The 16967-nt window shown below is 36.3% G+C and overlaps 2 protein-coding genes across 6 annotated transcripts; one reads left to right on the top strand and one right to left on the bottom strand.

The window, feature by feature from the left end:
• Positions 1–1095: 1095 nt before the first annotated feature.
• Positions 1096–9790, top strand: LOC140760262 (potassium channel KOR1-like). Of its 5 annotated transcripts, none has more exons than XM_073097146.1 (13): positions 1179–1255; positions 1363–1426; positions 2053–2096; positions 2219–2392; positions 2848–3143; positions 3633–3713; positions 5157–5255; positions 6143–6364; positions 6532–6720; positions 7339–7414; positions 7539–7833; positions 8894–9015; positions 9383–9790. In XM_073097146.1, exons 2-13 carry the CDS (start codon positions 1413–1415, stop codon positions 9604–9606), a joined length of 1836 nt encoding a protein of 611 aa, XP_072953247.1. In that variant the 5' UTR covers positions 1179–1255; positions 1363–1412; the 3' UTR covers positions 9607–9790. The 5 variants fall into 5 exon arrangements, with proteins under 5 accessions (XP_072953245.1, XP_072953246.1, XP_072953247.1 ...); XM_073097147.1 differs by having other exon boundaries at positions 1226–1255; positions 1359–1426; XM_073097144.1 differs by having other exon boundaries at positions 1096–1255; positions 2053–2392.
• Positions 9791–13790: 4000 nt separating this feature from the next.
• On the bottom strand, positions 13791–15395 carry LOC140760278 (U-box domain-containing protein 21-like). The gene has a single exon (XM_073097177.1). The coding sequence runs from the start codon at positions 15327–15329 to the stop codon at positions 13986–13988; it is 1344 nt and encodes a 447-aa protein (XP_072953278.1). The 5' UTR covers positions 15330–15395; the 3' UTR covers positions 13791–13985.
• Between the last annotated feature and the right edge of the window lie 1572 nt (positions 15396–16967).

Below are 16967 nucleotides of genomic sequence, written 5' to 3'. Positions count from 1 at the left end.
CCGAATATTCCTCTCATTCTACTTCCTTCTCTTAATAAACCTACAAGCTGTGCCTGGAAATCTTCTATCTTTCTATCTATCGTCTCTTTAACTCTTTAAGAGATGTCGCAACGGCGAAAGGCGAAGGAGCTGACGGAGATCGAGTACGAGGTGGAGGAGCTGCCAACGCAGCTCCGGTCGTCGCAGGGGAGCCGCCTTGCGCTGATCGCCTCCGAGTTCGGCCGGTTAGGGCCGTTTTCCAGCGGCAGGAGTCGGGAGGGGGGCTTCCTTTCCAGACTCGTTATCCACCCCGATAACCGGTACATATATATATATATATATATATATATATATATATATATATAATTACGAGGGAATAAGTTTGAGTTATTCTCTTTCCATGCTATATATCTTTCGTCTCTTCTTGCGGGATAAGCTATATATATCTACAACAGCCGTTGGTGGCGGGCTTGATGGGATCACAAGTTCATCCGACGGCTATTATTGTCGTCTGTCCTCTGGTGTAAGTCTTACACAAGTATAGTTAGCGTGGTGTAGGCCTTGTCCTTCTAGTTATGAAAGTTGGTGCCAAATTATGCAATATGTTTCAATGGCCGTATCTCTCTCGTCTTATTCTCAACGGCAAAACAAGAAACAACTTTTTACAAATATAATTTAAAATTTTCTAGAGATTATTCTACTCTTACTTTAAAGAAGAGAATGAAAAGTAGTTGTGGGGGAGTTAAAGTGTCACAAAAATAAATAAGAATCTATAGTTAAGGTCTAAGCATAATTAATCCTAATAAATATTTTACATAGTATTTTTTTAAAAAAAGAAATTACTGAAAATTTGGAAAATCTAAGAGGAGGAATGGGTTGTGGCCAGTGGCCCAACGGTGGCATCCAGGCCCAGAGGAAAGTATACAACTAGGGAACAGTATAATCCAACCGGTTGCCCGATCCGGATCCGGATCCGTTAAGAAGGTCCAATTTCGATTGTAATCTAACTATCGGGGGGGTGTTATTCTAATTCTCATTGTTATTCGTGCAGATGGTATCAGATATATGCAAAGTTCATACTGCTCTGGGCGGTGTACTCGTCCTTCTTCACGCCATTCGAGTTCGGCTTCTTCCGAGGTCTACCGAAGCACCTCCTCTTCCTCGACGTCGCTATCCAGATCGCCTTCCTCGTTGACATCGCCGTCCAATTCCTCGTCGCCTACCGCGACGAGCACACGTACCTCATGGTCTACCACCCAGCCTCCATTGCCCTCCGGTAATTTTGCATTTTCGTCCCTGTTTTTCTCTTTTGTCCTGAAAGCGCTGGTGAGGTGTTTGGTGACACTTCTCTGAGAGGGTTTTGGTGTTTGTTTTTGGAGTCAGGTACTTGAAGTCGATGTTTGTGTTCGATCTCCTTAGCTGCCTCCCTTGGGATGCTATCTATAAGGTAAAGTTATCTCTCGTTTTTTCTTATATATATATATAAAAGATCTCCCTTTTAGGTTTCCATTTTACTTCACAAGAGTTTTATTGTCATCTATGATAAGTACGGTGATACTGTGATGAAGCATAATATCGGGATAAGTACCTAGCCTTAACGATTATTAGCAAGATGGTAAATGCTTCGTCTCCCTTGAAGAAAGGCCCCTGGATCCTGCTGATGCGTTGGGCAGGGGTTAAAAAAGTAAATTGCACTTTTTTTTTGCGTCGAGCACATCAGCAATGATTGAAAGCAAGATTTACATGGGACATGATGTAATGATCGTTGGATTTAGACTGAGCTTTGTTACCACTCCTAGAATCAGGATTTATGTTACATTTTACTATGTTGTTTATGTACATGTTTGTCTTCATCTAGAACCTTACATTTTATTGAGATAGATGGAAAAAAATTATCCATATAGCTGAACCCAACTATTTAGGAATATTTTTTTTTTTTTGTGTTATCGTTCATTATCTGTGTTTAGCTATTTTCTTGTTCAAGTGTGTTTTATGTGAGATTCTGTGTGCTTTTTGTTATTTCAATGTATTTTGCCTCCTCAGCTTATTTCTTCTCTTCGATGCTGAAAACAGGCATCTGGAAGTCAAGAAGCAGTTAGGTACCTCTTGTGGATCAGGTTAGTGCGGGTACTCAGAGTTACAGATTTTTTCCATAATCTAGAGAAGGACATCCGCATCCATTACTTGTTTATACGAATAGTGAAACTGATAGTTGTCGAGCTCTATTGCACACACACAGCTGCCTGTATTTTTTACTACCTGGCCACAACTTTGCCCGAGTCAAGAGAAGATCACACATGGATAGGGAATTTGAAGCTTGGAAATTACAGTTATTCCCATTTCAGGGATATCGATCTCTCCAAGAGATACATCACATCATTATATTTTGCCATAGTCACCATGGCAACTGTTGGTAAGTTTACACAGATCAGACATTTATAGTACCAAACTTTTTACCTCGGTAGTCTTTAATTGTTGGTAATTTTTTATGCACTGTTGGTAAGTTGTTCATGTTTTAGCATAAAGAATGATAGGAAAGAAAAATGTCATCTTTAAATTATTTTTTAAGTAAGATATTATTAACTTTCTGCTTGATCATGTGCTTGCATGAGGAAGAAAGTAGAAACAAAGATACAACTAAATTGGTTGGTTCCGTTTCACAAATTACTGATGGAACATGAATTGCAAATGGTTGTATCACGCAACTGCGCTTTTTTCCTCAATAAACAAGTAAAATTTTCTTCAAAGGTTATATGCACCATTTATGAAGCCATAATTTATCTCATAGGATTAAACTTTTTTTTTGCCTTAAAGAATCTTTCATCACCTTTTAGTGCAGTATGCTGATTTATGTACTTTATGTCACAGGATATGGAGACATACATGCAGTTAATACTAGAGAAATGGTGTTCATTATGATTTATATTTCTTTTGATATGATTCTGGGAGCTTACCTGATTGGGAACATGACTGCACTCATTGTCAAAGGATCAAGAACAGAAAAGTTCAGGGACAAAATGAAAGACATAATCAAGTATATGAACAGAAACAGACTTGGTAAGGATATACGTAAGCAGATCAAAGGACACTTGCGCTTAAAATATGAGAGCAACTACACAGAAGCTTCTGTTCTTCAGGATATCCCAGTTTCAATTCACGCAAAGGTGTGTGGAGAACACTACTCAATCTGGCCATTACATAAGAATTGCCACATAAACGCCAATGAAAGCATCTGGAATTGTCACTCTTTAAAGGAGTTGTAACATATCCAAATTACTTATTACCTAGCCATTAGACTCTTCTAATTTTTTTAGAGGTACCATCCTCTGGTCTCAGGCATTCTCTTCTTAACCGGGCTCATTTTAGACCATGTTATTTCATTGCTTTGAGATTTTGTGTCATGAAATTTAGTTCTCCTTTTGTTAAACAGGACGTCTCCAGTTTTCATTCTGCATCTAACATGAGTTATGCAACGATCAGCTTTCTAGATGCAGGAACAGCAGTATACGATTCCCTCTTATAGTGGAAATAGTTTAGATTAGCCAACTGCTTGTTTTACTTCTGCTGAATGCTAAGCAGTGTGTTGAACATATAGTTTTTCTATGATTCTCTTTTCTTGAATTGTACTAACTGATGCTAACTTCCATGTGCAGATTTCTCAAACATTATATAAACCTTATATCGAGAATGTTCCTTTGTTCAAAGGATGCTCTACCGAATTCATTCAACAGATTGTAAGTCCTTCTTCTTCTGCTACTAGCTAAATGATGTATATGTATTAAATTTTTGTGTCTTTCTTCAGTTGGAAATTCTTCAAATATATGGAAGTTGCATGCTTTGAATTCCTCCTCGTGCCCCAAATGTTATACTAGTATGCACTGTCTTCTTTGTCCCACAGTGATTTATCAAATAATTTATCTTCATATTATTCACAAGTTGCAGAAATTATGTCCTTCACTTTCTCATGCTACCAAAATTGCATTTCCATATTAACTCAACTTTCATCCAGCTTTCTTCTTGAGCTGAATTGTTTGTAACTTTGTACATGGTATTGAAGATGACTTCATCTCTGAAGAGAATATTATCAGAAGCAATATTGGGGATAAAGGGAAAAATGATAAATGTCAATAAATCTTGTGTTCTAAATAGTGATCAAATTTTAAGGTAAACATGAGAATCCATTTTTTTGGTGAAAAAGGACAAGAATTCAAAGCAGAGACTTCTACTTCTCTCCTGCATAGCTGCATTTAATTTGAGTACTTATGATATTTGAAAGTGATTTCACATCTCATGTTACTCTTGACCTTTTGAAGCCCTTATACTGGTAGTGGTAGATATGAGGGGTATCATATTCATGTTTACCCCATATCCATACCTATGATTAGTACTGTACATGTTGATTGGGTAATCCTTACGTTGGTTTTTGTTTACAACGTTGAGGTGAACATTAACTTGTAACGCATGACCACTTGATGTTGTTTAATTCTAGTCATATCTCTAAGTCTACCAGAACAATACCCAGGCTTCTTTATGTAACTATTAGGGCTTTATAGACATACATGACAGCCATATAGATGTTAGTTTGAGATTGATAGATTAAAATTTAGTTTTGTTTGGGTATCTTCTCTTCTAATCTTATGCCTTCATTAATTTCTTCTTCTTTCTTTGTTGTTTTTAAAAGGAAACCTGATGGACGGCAGCCTTCTGTAATTCTTAAATTAAATAAGTTTTTCATCCAAATATAAAAGCTTTTCTTTGCTGAACTTTAATATATCTGAACTGAGATCTCAAGACCACAACAATTAAGTCCATCTCAAGCTACTATGTTGTTGATAAAACCTGTAATCTTAGAGCTCATGCAACTAGCAAACAAGCCTATGCTGAGCAGCATTCTATCTTTCATGCTTTGCTTCTTTATAGGGCTTCAGTGTTGTAAAGATGTTTGGCACACTTCTTGTTAAGGTGAACTCATGTGCCAGTTTAAAGAAGCTACGTCCCTGCATGTGATTATAATCCCCTTTCAGGTGCTCTGTTATTGGATAATTTCTTGTGATTGATTGTAGTTTCAGATGCCGGAACAAAGAGTTGTTAATTTTTGTCTTATGTTAATATGTGACTGGATTTTGTGTTGGGATTTCGAAAACATGTTTCTCTGGCATCTTATTATGACTTGGCAGGTGATCAGGCTACATGAAGAGTTTTTCCTCCCAGGGGAAGTAATCTTGCAACAAGGTAGTGCAGTTGATCAGCTCTATTTTGTCTGCTATGGTGTGTTGGTGAGTTGATATGTGACCATCATATGTTATCTTTCCTGGATTTATAAAGGTGGAAGCAACGTGTTTATCTTTACTGAACTGTTATATCATAGTATGAATGGCTATAACATCTATATTTATTTTAGATGCAATCAGTACTATGCTGTCATTTTAATTTCTTTCCTTTCTAACATTCATCTAATACATGGGACCACCGAGGCATTAGGTTTATAACCATAAGGATTTGGGAATCATGATGGCCGGACAAAAAATAACATAGTTATCAAAACTGAATTGGACATTGACCTGGTTAAAGGTCGAGTCATTGAATTCTTGGTTCAGTTGGCGGGTCAACCGGTTAGACTATTAGTTTATTTATAAATATTTTAGATATTTAAATAATAATTTTGTAGTTTAAAATTATTAAAAAAATTCTATTTTAGCCATTTTTAACTATTATTTAGTATGATTTAGGTAATTTTAACTAATATTTAGGTTTAAGTATATTAATATATTGAATCATGACTTATACAAAATCTTATCTAATTACACTTTTAAATTTTTACTAAATGTAATTACTTTAATTGTAGGACTGCATTACCCTTATGGTAAATAATAAAATAATTGAAAATTAAGGACAACTAGATAATTTAGGAAAGATGAGCAACCTAGTCTGTTCGCAAAATTTCATTTGAGTTGCATGATTCACCCGTTGAACTTCCGGGTTGGCTGGTTTTTATTGGATCAATTGTATTTCCAATTCTATAACATAATCAAACTTGCTTGGTGGTTGGTGGTTCACCGATTTGACCAAGCAATCCAGTCTCGTTTTGATAACTATGAAAATTAGTATATCATCAACAATTAATAAATCTCTTACCTACAAATAAAGTACTTTCCTTTTACAGGAAGGCTTAGGGATTGGTGAAGATGGACTGGAAGAGACTGTTTTGCAATTTGAGCCTAACAGTTCATTTGGTGAAATTGCTATTCTTTGCAACATTCCTCAGCCTTATACTGTCCGTGTTTGCGAACTTTGTCGACTCTTGCGACTTGATAAACAATCTTTCACAAATTTTCTGGAGACTTCTTTCCTTGATGGTCGGACAATCTTGAGCAACCTTTTAGAGGTAATTTCTCTACTGGAACAAGGCCAATCTTCCTTGTCTTTTAGCAATAATATGGTAACAGTAAGCAAATTTTATGGAATATTGACCACAGTGTGGCCAGAAGTATATCTTCTATCTGCCATTATGCACGAACATATTTCCTACTAACATCTTTTATTCAACTGCAGTGTAATGAATCGAGTATATGGATTAAGCAACTGGAATCCGATATCATGTTCCTTATTGGTAATCAAGAAATGGAGCTTGCTTTAAAAGTAAATAGTGCTGCTTTTTCTGGAGATCTGCACCGGCTAAAAGGTTTGCTCCGAGCAGGAGCAGATCCCAAGAAGACCGACTATGATGGACGCTCACCGTTGGTATGAACTTGATTACTCTATTCTGACTTCCTATTTCCTTTCTGGTTCACCAAAATCTTCCATGATAAAGTCTGCACTATCTTTATGATACTTTATCTGAATTCAGTAAATATGCAATGGTGCTCCATTTTTTGTTTGCGATTTATTCGTGATGTTTTCTGCTTGCTTTGTCAATAGTGTTTCTCATTCTATAAATATCAATGTCTACTAAAAGGGTCCTCGAAGATGATCATATGTAAGCCAATGAGACACATACTTCTTCTACTTGGTCATTGGTTGCTTATTACATATATCATATATAAAGAAAAGGTGTTAGATGTACAGGTGCTTTAAAGTAAACTGTAAAAGTAATCAATATCATAACCTCGTGCCCTAAGTTCAGTAGATCCATGGGTAGCACAGGTTATACGCTTGAAAAGGAAAAGGTGGTGTCTATACGTGTGTCCATTTCCCTCCTCTTTTCTGGAGTATCTGTAAGTATCACCATCTTATTATATTGTTATTCAACAAAACTACCTGTCTTATAAGGAGACTGTAATTTTAGATTCCCTTGGTCTATAATAGGCATTAAAGCTGTTAAACTTAATATGCCAACTCAATTAACTGTCTATCTATCAGCATCTTGCAGCTTCAAGAGGGTATGACGACATCACTTTGTTTCTCATCCAAGAAGGAGTGGATATTAACCTCTCTGGTAGCTCATCTCCTTTTCCCCTTTTCTGTCCCTTCTTATAAGTGGTTATGCATTGCAATGCCACTTCATTTCTTTCTCTAATTTTATGACTTAGGTTTATACTCATACAACTTATGTCAATTAGATAAATTTGGAAGCACACCCTTGCTGGAGGCAGTGAAGCATGGACATGATCAAGTAGCTTCTTTACTCTTCAGTAGAGGAGCCAAGTTAGGTCTTCAAGATGCTGGTAATCATCTCTGCAAAGCTGTTGCGAGGGGTGACACCAATTTTATTAAAAGAGTTCTATCCTGTGGTATTGATCCAAATTCCAAAGATTATGATCACCGCACACCACTTCATATAGCTGCTGCTGAGGGGTTATACTTGGCAGCAGAAATGCTGATAGAGGCTGGGGCAAGTGTTGTCACAATGGATAGGTATTGCTGAAGAATTATGAATTTGTTTATTTTGGTAACTATATGACATGCAAAAGTAGGCTTTTTGTTGGTTCCTAGTGACAAAAGATTCACATGCATGCAATAGGACAAAAAGGAAAACAAAAAAAAAATGAGAATCTTACTTGAATCTGTATGAACTCACTAATTGCCCAGTGGGTTTTCTTTTAAAAGTTCCCGAGGTGCAAGTAAGGAGCAAAATCAACTTGATGGGTAATATCTCGATAAAGCTGAAAAGGCAAAATGTAATTACTACTGAACCATGAATTTGGAAGCCTTTCTGGGTGTCTTGACAACTCTATGGAACTTGTTCACTCCTGCAATTGCAGTTGTGGCAACAGAATTTCACTCGAACAACACAAAGAGAAAGGATGATCTTGAATCGTCTTTCTGCACTTGTGTTGATGCCCTTATGTTGAGATGGGTTGCTTTCCAGGTGAATTTCTTCCAGAAGGGGAAGTGTGCTTCATTGTCTTCATTCTATTTCAATGTAACTTTGTTTTATCTGCTGTCTTCTTTAATGACCCTTGTCCATCGGCACTTGTGGCAGTACTTTGTCAACTCTACCAACTCTATTCTAAGCTTTACATGGAACAATGATGTTGTACCAATCTGCTTTCCATTTCTCTTATTGTCATATGAATTCCCCACTCTTGACCATCTAAATCTGCAGAGTGTACTCATCTGCAATGTTGCAAGGTTGTTATCACTTATCACTTTAAGCAAGCTTCTTTAACTGCAGAAATAAGGATTATGTCTGGCACTATTTAAGTGTTAGGAAGGTATTATACAGTGATGATGTTTTGATTTTCATATGCGCAAACGGCTTTACGTTATATCCTTTAATCCAACTTGCTTAGATGTATCCTACCAAGATGGAAGAGGTGACTCTGGCTTTCTTTTGAAATATACTCCTGTCCCATGTCCTTGTTGCTTTGAGCTTGGTTAGAATTATTCTGTTTTATGCAGAACAATCCATTTAATTCTTATGAACGATCAATTTTTGCAAGAAACCCTTATTCCACAATGGCTGAAATTGTAGGTGGGGAACTACTCCATTGGATGTAGTACGGAAATGTGGCTACAAATCCTTGATGGTTCTACTGGAAAATGCAAAATCCAAGGAAGTTTCCATGTTCCCTGGGTGCTCCAAAGAAATCCGAGGTAATCAGCCTGCAGACTTTGAGCACCAATACACATAGTTGGCTACTGTTTCCCAATGTTTAAAGTCAGGACGAGAGAATTAAACCAACATTCCAAGTTGCCCTTGAATTCCTTGTGTTAATAGCCAGATGAGTGTTTTCAAGGCATAAATTCCAACTCTTTCTTGGTTCTGTACTTCATTAGTTTGGAAGGAAAGCCTCCTTTCTACTTTAAATGCAGTTCAAAGGTGATTGCTTTATCAATAAATTATAGGTTAATCCTCTGTAGAGATTTCATCAATCAATTTGTGTATATTCCATTGTGACTCCCAATGAGTAAAAAAAAGAAAAATCTGAAATCAATATTTGTCATTTATTTCATTATGCAGATAAGCGTCGATGCATTGTGTTCCCGATTCATCCATGGGATCCCAAAGAAAAGGGAAAAGAAGGTGTGATGCTTTGGATCCCCAACACAATGGAGGAGCTGATCAAATCCTCGCAAGAGCAACTCAAGTTCTTGGGCTCATGTTTGCTGTCAGAAGACGGAGCAAGGATACTTGATGTGGAAATGGTTTCTGATGGGCAAAAGTTGCACCTGGTTGAACTTTAGCATACAAATTACGGAACAAGAAGCAGCAGCTCATTTGATCATTTTTGCACATAAGCATGCACCTCATTGTTTTAAATTATTTTGTACAAAAATTAGCTATCATTTTGTTCTTGCTTTGTTCTTTTCTCTTACGGTTGCTTGCAGATTGTACATTGGCAAGCTGCACGTCTGTACAGTGTGTAGAAGAAGGAAATGTTAATATAAAACCTTGCGTTTTAGTAATTTTCTTTTTATGTTTTGACTCCTCGTTCATGATTACTGCATATTCATATAACTCCTTACATTTAGTAAATTATGACTGGCCTGTAATCATGCACGATTTTATAATCTCTATAATTTTCATCAAAAAAGAAAAAAAAACCTCGGTTTAATGGCCAGCTTAATCATGATTACTTAAGTTACCACACCACTTGTTAAACATGCTTAATTACCATTAAATTCTCTAAATGAATAGCCTTCAAACTAAAATTCCTCGTCTTTTTCTTCAAGTCTTCACTAAAATTAATACTTCTTGGACACGTTTTAGAGGGCCATTAACCTTTAACCTCAAGTCATCTCCATGAATCACGAGTAAGGACAGAAGTTTTGAATCAAATTAACCCCAGCCCTGTAAATAAGTCGTCTCGTAGCCCTGGCCAGTAACTTCCCTCGACTTCTTTTCCTTCCTTTGACCATCCTTTTGTGTACGTCGACTCTTAATACTTCACTCCATTTTCCTACACATTTCGCAACGTTCACCTTATTCTTTCTTTCCCCTTTCACTGCTTCAAATGAAGAAACAGTCCAAAGTTTTCCGTGGACTGGGGATCAACTTAACAAACCGTCCAAAACGTTTCCCTTTGATGTTATCTGCATGATTCATGCAAGTACCAACTACCAAATGTACCTATATAAAGCCCACGTCCTCGAGCTTCTCTATCTATCAAAGTTAACAAAGATTGAGAGAGAAGAGTATACACATCTACATATACTCCATAAAATATAGCTAGAATCCTTAGAAGTTGGGAGAGATGAGTATGTCGAGAGGAGCAAGGATGGTGGAAGTAATGCTTCTGGTGTTGCTTCTTTCAAGCTTATCTCCTCCTTCGACGACGGCGGCGAGACCGTTAGAAGGTAACGGGCATTTCGGCGTCAGAAATCTGCAGTCACTTACACAAGGAAATAATCCAAAATCTGGGCCTTCGGGATGCACAAGTAATCCAAACAATAAGAATGGTCATTGCCCTCCTCAATCCCCGTGATAGATAGATATATAGCATGCATACAGTTGCTTCTCTCTCTCTCTCTCTCTATATATATATATATATATGATGATGATGATGTTGATGATGATGGTAGTTAGGGAAACTTCTTGTGAGAGTACTACTAGTAAACAATAATCCTTGGCAGTGTGTTTTCTTTAATTCTTTTTGGAATAACTATATGTATCCAATTTGTTCTTGTTAGGAAAAAATGTAATCGTTTGTCATTTAGGGGGGCTTTATACACTAATTTTTTGCATGTTAGACAGTGGAAATGGATTTCTCACTAAGCCCAAATAATGAGTTTGAGATTAAATAGAGCTTCATTTTTTTCTTGTGAATGACTGAGAGTTTACATAAAGTGACATGACAAGTTTGTAGCAAGATTAAATCTGACACAATAAGCTATATGTTTGGCTTTTAATCTTTGGCGACATTAATTTCTCAACAAAAATAAATAAATAAATAAATAAATAATCCTTGGATACCTCCTCTGTTTTTCTTTTAATATTATTAAACAAAGCTGAAACCTAAGTTCAACTTTATTAATTCCCTTCTCCAAATCAATTAAAAAAAAACTCCTCATTCACTTATTATGTTACGTACGAACACCCATCAAAACTTTTATTTAGTTAATAAAAATGCCCCTATTTAGGAGCAATATTGTGAATATATGCACCAAAATAAAGATGATATTTTTAATTCTTTTAATATTAAATTAATGGATTAAAATTTAACTGTTAGTTACGTTTCATGGCTATCTATGCAAAAAACCAAGAGATCATTTGTTGATATGTGTCTATTAATTAGAATATTTTTAAGATACTTATTTGATTTATGGATCTCATAAAATAGTATCTCAAAGTGTTAATCAATGCTCACGCACTATATTTTGCCTCCACTTAATTTTAATGAGTGTTAAAATACCTTCTCATAGAATAATTTGGAGAGAAATTTCAGAGGACTGTCTATATAAATAAGATATTTTAGAGGGTCCATATGCAAAAAAGAAGAAGCCCTAATTCTTCCGTACCGCCGAAGAATTAATGGAGATTGACAGCGACTGTATAATTAATTTTCCAACGTGTCGATGTCGTCACACGAGTTTTAAAGCACTGGCCGGTGACGCAATTTTGCAAATCTCCCCCACGATATCCAAGATATATCATCCAAGGGCTGAGATAATTACTGTTTTTAATTAATTAATTTTTTAACTTCACTGATAGGAACAAATTAAGAATTCGCATCTCGCTGTTCTTGCAAAATGGCATCAGGATGGTTCAGTTGATTTACACAAAAGAAATCTCTAAAATAATTAGATAATAAGTTGATTTAAATAGGAATAAATTATTTATAGACTTATTTATTTATTTATTGTGACACTTTCACCCCTTCAATTATATATATAAATCTCTCAACTGTACTTCTGAGGATCGTTTTACCTTATAAGCCATCATCAAGTATTAGGGGTAAGATATTAGATAGTTAAAAAAAAATGAGCACTAATTTTGAGAATCTAAGTGCAATTAATCTTTTAAAATAGATATTATATGAATAAATCGCAGAAAGAACACTTATTGGAACATGACTAATTCCAAAGCATACATAGATTTCATTTGACAGTAAGATTAGTATCTTGGCAGTATTATTCCGTCTTGAAATCTCTAATTAATGGTGGTAGGTTGGTTGGTGAGTCGTCGTCGTCGTCGTCCATGCCCGTTTGTCAGATAAACCGAATGAAAGACAAGAGGAGAAACAAACATCGGCTGTCGATCTGTTCGGCTGTTCCCATGATCGATCCTGTCCCCCTTCTAGTTATAGACATCCGATCCAAAGTTGGATTTGGTAACAGCTTTGATGCTTCTCCTCTTGCTAATCTTTAGCTCATCGTCTCACTGCATGGCGATCCAGTCGGCCATTAGGAGAGCAAAGATCGATTTGCAAACTCCATTACACCTCCAGAGAAAAATTGTAATAGGTTTTAGTTTTCTCTATCTTCTTCTTCTTCTACTACTAATACTACTACTACTACTCAGTGTTCTCAGTGTTTGATGTTAGTGTTTCATCAACTGCATGCAGTTGAGAAAGACCAACCTGGAACACTGATACAACTTGGATCCATTGAGCTTAGGGTGGAGCGTTGAGAAACTCGCGCAATTGTTTGTAATCAACTGAAGAATTAGTGAAAATTAACACCCCAAGCTAGCTCTAGATCTTCTTCATTGCTACAGTGGCCATCTTTCTATGAGCTTGGTGCCTATTTGTACTCGGATCTCTTTAGTAACTGTTCATTTAGAAAGCAAAAACTTATCGAATGAATGCTACCATTAATTTTGTAACATCTTTTAAATGTGTTTTTAAATGTGTTTTTAAATATGTTTAATTAATATTGTGATATTGCTGTTTCATGGAGGCTTAACTAATCTATGATCTTATTCTTATTGTACACATGCATTCACGAGTGAAAAAAGAAGAAGAAAGTTTTTGTGGGCCATAGTAGCAAAGTTAGCGGAGTGTATCACGTCTCCCAAATGGATTTAGTTTCTTAATTATTACTCATTGGGAACTCTTTATGACAACTCTATGGAATTTTGATAGGGATTAGTTCTGGATGTGGGGCTTGGAGATTGAAAAGGGTGACAAGTGGGGTGGTTTAATAGAATATTAGGAAAGTTTTAGAAACAAACTTTTATTAGGATTAAAATTCTATCGTATGAGTTAAAAACACTCTGAGGTTCATCTTCTTATCAGACAATTATTATATTTGCGTAATGACTATAGTATTCTGATACTTTAATATTTTTGTACGAGAAAATAATTTAAAAATACCCTCATTTTCTCATTAAATTTTAAATTTTACTCAGGATGAGATAATAAAAGTAAAATATAAGTGTCATACTGCATGCAAACGATTTATGTAGATGTAAAGGAGATATAAACGACTGTTAATTATAAATCACGGTTAAATAGTGATATTTACTGAGGAAATCTTTGAACAAAACACCAATAGTAACATTTGAAGTCTAGTCTCTGTTTAGTATCTGTATTGAAAAAGAAGGAGAAGAAAAATCAAAATTAATCATTTATATATATCCTTTTCTACTCTAAGATATGATCATTTTTTTTACATCTTTTCAATCAAAAGGGTCTCTTTAGCCCTTTAAAATCCACGGTCTCAATGCACTCCACACCCCCTCTTGATCCATTCAAAAGCTTGAGCAAATCACTAGCTCTCTCCTTTGTTGGTCCATTGCAACCGACCTGCAATAGAAGCAGTAGCTTCTGAAATGCCCCAACTTGCAGTGCCTCCACCAGACACCCTTCCTCTGCTCTCTCTTCTTCTATTCCTTCTTCTCCTTCACTTTCTTTGCCATCATCATTCTTGCAGAGCTTCCAAAGAGCCGAGACGGCGAACTCTGTCGCCATGTCGGAAACCCGAAACATCTTCTTCACCAGCAATGGCACAGTCAGTGCATGATCACCGCCACTCTGCCTTCCTCTCTCACTGTTAAATAGACCATCTAAGACTCCTAAAGCCTTCTCAGACATACTCCTCTCAGAGTCCACAAGGATGTCCAAGAGCAAAGAGATTAGACCCAATTCAACAAATCTAGATGCTGCTCTAGTGTTGGGCGAGACCAAGTAGAAGATGGTCACCAGAGAGGTCTTTGTGAGTTGAGGTGAGATGGGCTTCTGAAGATGTTGAACCAATACTTCGGCGAGTCCATCAGTCTTTGCCACAGCTTCTATGCCATCTGAATCCAAACTTGAGACTAGATCTTTGAGCACCAGTGTTGAATTAAACCTCCCTTGGAAGGACCCACTTCTTATAATTGACACTATTGATTTGAGAGAGGCTGGAGATTGGATGTGCTTGTGGGATTCCTCATCAAGAGGAAGAAATGTAACCAATGCTGATAAGACCTCCTCTAAGTCTCCTGTCTTTGAGCTCAATTCACCAAACGAAGCAGATAGAGCCCGGCTGGCGCCGTTGGACGAAATGCACCGCCGGTTCCGCTCGCTCTCCTTCGCAGAATCCTTCAGCTTCGCCGCCAATTTGCCGCACCTCGCACCGTCTCCACGCCGGCTAGCCGTTTCGATCTGTTGTAGGATCTCTACAACCTCCGTCGCAGCCATCGGAATTCGCGGCGTGGGGACCCTCTCGACCCCTGAACCGCGGTTCGCGACGCACCATTCCTGTATCATTCTGCGGATCGAGTGGTTCGGGATCAGCTCCTCGACCTTCATCCCCTGCCCCGTGACCGGGCAAGTCCGGTTGCCCCGCTCGAACCACGACTCGATGCTCTGCCGGTCGTAGGTAATCCCTGTCGGCGCCGTCACCGGATCACGCATTAGATCGAGCGATATCGGGCATCGGAAGTGGGTCGGGACCGCAAGCTCCCCGCCGGAATTCGCGACTTGATTCCTCTTCATGAATGGGATTTTCGATCCGGACTTCAAAGTTTTCCAAGCTAAACCCATGCGATCGAGCAAGAGAGTAGAGATCTTTGTAAGAAATTAGGATTAAGGAGTAGGAGAAGAGGAGGAGAGTTGGGTATAATATACCTAAGATCTAGAGAACAAAGGCGTTAATGACGCGGAAGAGTTCAAAGGACAGAAGAGTAGAGATGGGTTTGGAATGTTGACCGTTGAAGTTTGAATCGGTGAACCGCGAAAAGGAAACGCTATCAAGCTTTTTCTTCTGTTAAATTTTTTTTTTCCTTTCTTTCTCCTTGCCGCGTAAAAAATTGGTAATTTGAACTCTAAAATGTAAACTTGGGGACTTTGACGTCGTTGACTCCGACTCAGTCTTATACTCTTATCAACTCGGTGGTTATTTTCACCTTAGCAAAATTAATAATTGGGTTTTTTTTTTCTCTATAATCGATAGTATAATTCTAGTAAATAATCATCATATTTTAATATATTTTGCATGATATGAAACGACCAACCTACAAGCTACAGGTCCAAGTTTTGTTCTTTGGCCTAACTGTTGGGTAAACCCGTATAATATTAAAAATTAAAAATCATAATTTAATTATATATATTTTTTTTCTAACCTTCAAAACTATATATGAATAAATAACAACAATATACTCTGATATGTTACCGTGGATGGTTATATTGAAGCTAACTAACAACCCACTCGGTAATATCTCCTTCGATTTATTTCGTGATTAAGAATCTAAGACTGGAGAAAAGTTGCACCCGATCTGTTTACATTGATTTTCGTTGAATGGATTCTTATTAAGTGTATATTTTTCTTGAGAGAAGACCGGAAGACATAATGGAAGATATAAAACGCCTAATAGCCTTATGATCTGTTCAAGAACTGATTTTTCTTTTCTAGTGTTGATTTAGAAGGACGACTTAGAATCACTTGGAAATTTTTTTACAATAAGAAGACTTGAATACGGGAGGAGGTATGCAAGTCAATCTTAGAAATGCTACATTTTTCTACGATACCCAAGTTTTCCCCCTAATTTGGATTTAGCTTCGTGTACGCTTGGATCTACGTGGGACTTTGTTATTTAATAAATTATAGGTTTTTTCTTACTGTAGACTTTAGAACCGTCTTCCTTGCCTAATTTCCATGTGAATAGATGATAGAATTTTTGTTTGAAAAAAATATATTTAATCCTCTTGATTAGGCTTAAATTTATTCTATCTTTTTATAATTTTATTTGTAATTTTTAATAATTATATTTAAACTAAAATAATTACTTTTTTTTTATTATATTGACTACCTCGAAGATATTAATTAGAGGCAAATGAGTGCATATATATATATATACGTATTTAATATTTAAAAATTTATCTGTATTATTTTAAATATATTAGAAGAATTTATTTAATTAAATATAAGTATTTTAATTTGGATTAAAAGAGAGTGATATGATACAAATGAAATTATAGAAGAGTAAAGTGAATTTAGGCATAGAGTAAAATATAATTTCACCAAAAGTTTATTAAAAAAATAATAATTTAGTATTTTATATTTATTATTATTTACATTTAATTCCTATATTTTGTTTTTTAATACTACAAAACTTATTTGAGTTAATTTTAATCTAATAAATAGATATATTGAAGGGAATTAGGATGTGAATAATAATAAAA

Source organism: Typha angustifolia, chromosome 5, assembly GCF_048772165.1.
Source record: "Typha angustifolia cultivar Huaian chromosome 5, ASM4877216v1, whole genome shotgun sequence".
Lineage (NCBI taxonomy): Eukaryota > Viridiplantae > Streptophyta > Magnoliopsida > Poales > Typhaceae > Typha > Typha angustifolia.
The sequence above is the reverse complement of the archived record's forward strand: the minus strand, read 5'-3'. Positions and strand labels throughout refer to the sequence as shown.

What these genes read in the sequence shown, in the direction of transcription:
- LOC140760262 (XM_073097144.1), top strand. Translation starts at nt 1,224, where the DNA reads ATGGTCTACCACCCAGCCTCCATTGCCCTCCG. An exon ending in ATGATGGACGCTCACCGTTG is followed by an intron (nt 6,721 to 7,338) that starts GTATGAACTTGA and finishes TCTATCTATCAG; the next exon opens with CATCTTGCAGCTTCAAGAGG. An exon ending in AGTGTTGTCACAATGGATAG is followed by an intron (nt 7,834 to 8,893) that starts GTATTGCTGAAG and finishes CTGAAATTGTAG; the next exon opens with GTGGGGAACTACTCCATTGG.
- LOC140760278 (XM_073097177.1), bottom strand. Translation starts at nt 15,329, where the DNA reads ATGGGTTTAGCTTGGAAAACTTTGAAGTCCGGATCGAAAATCCCATTC.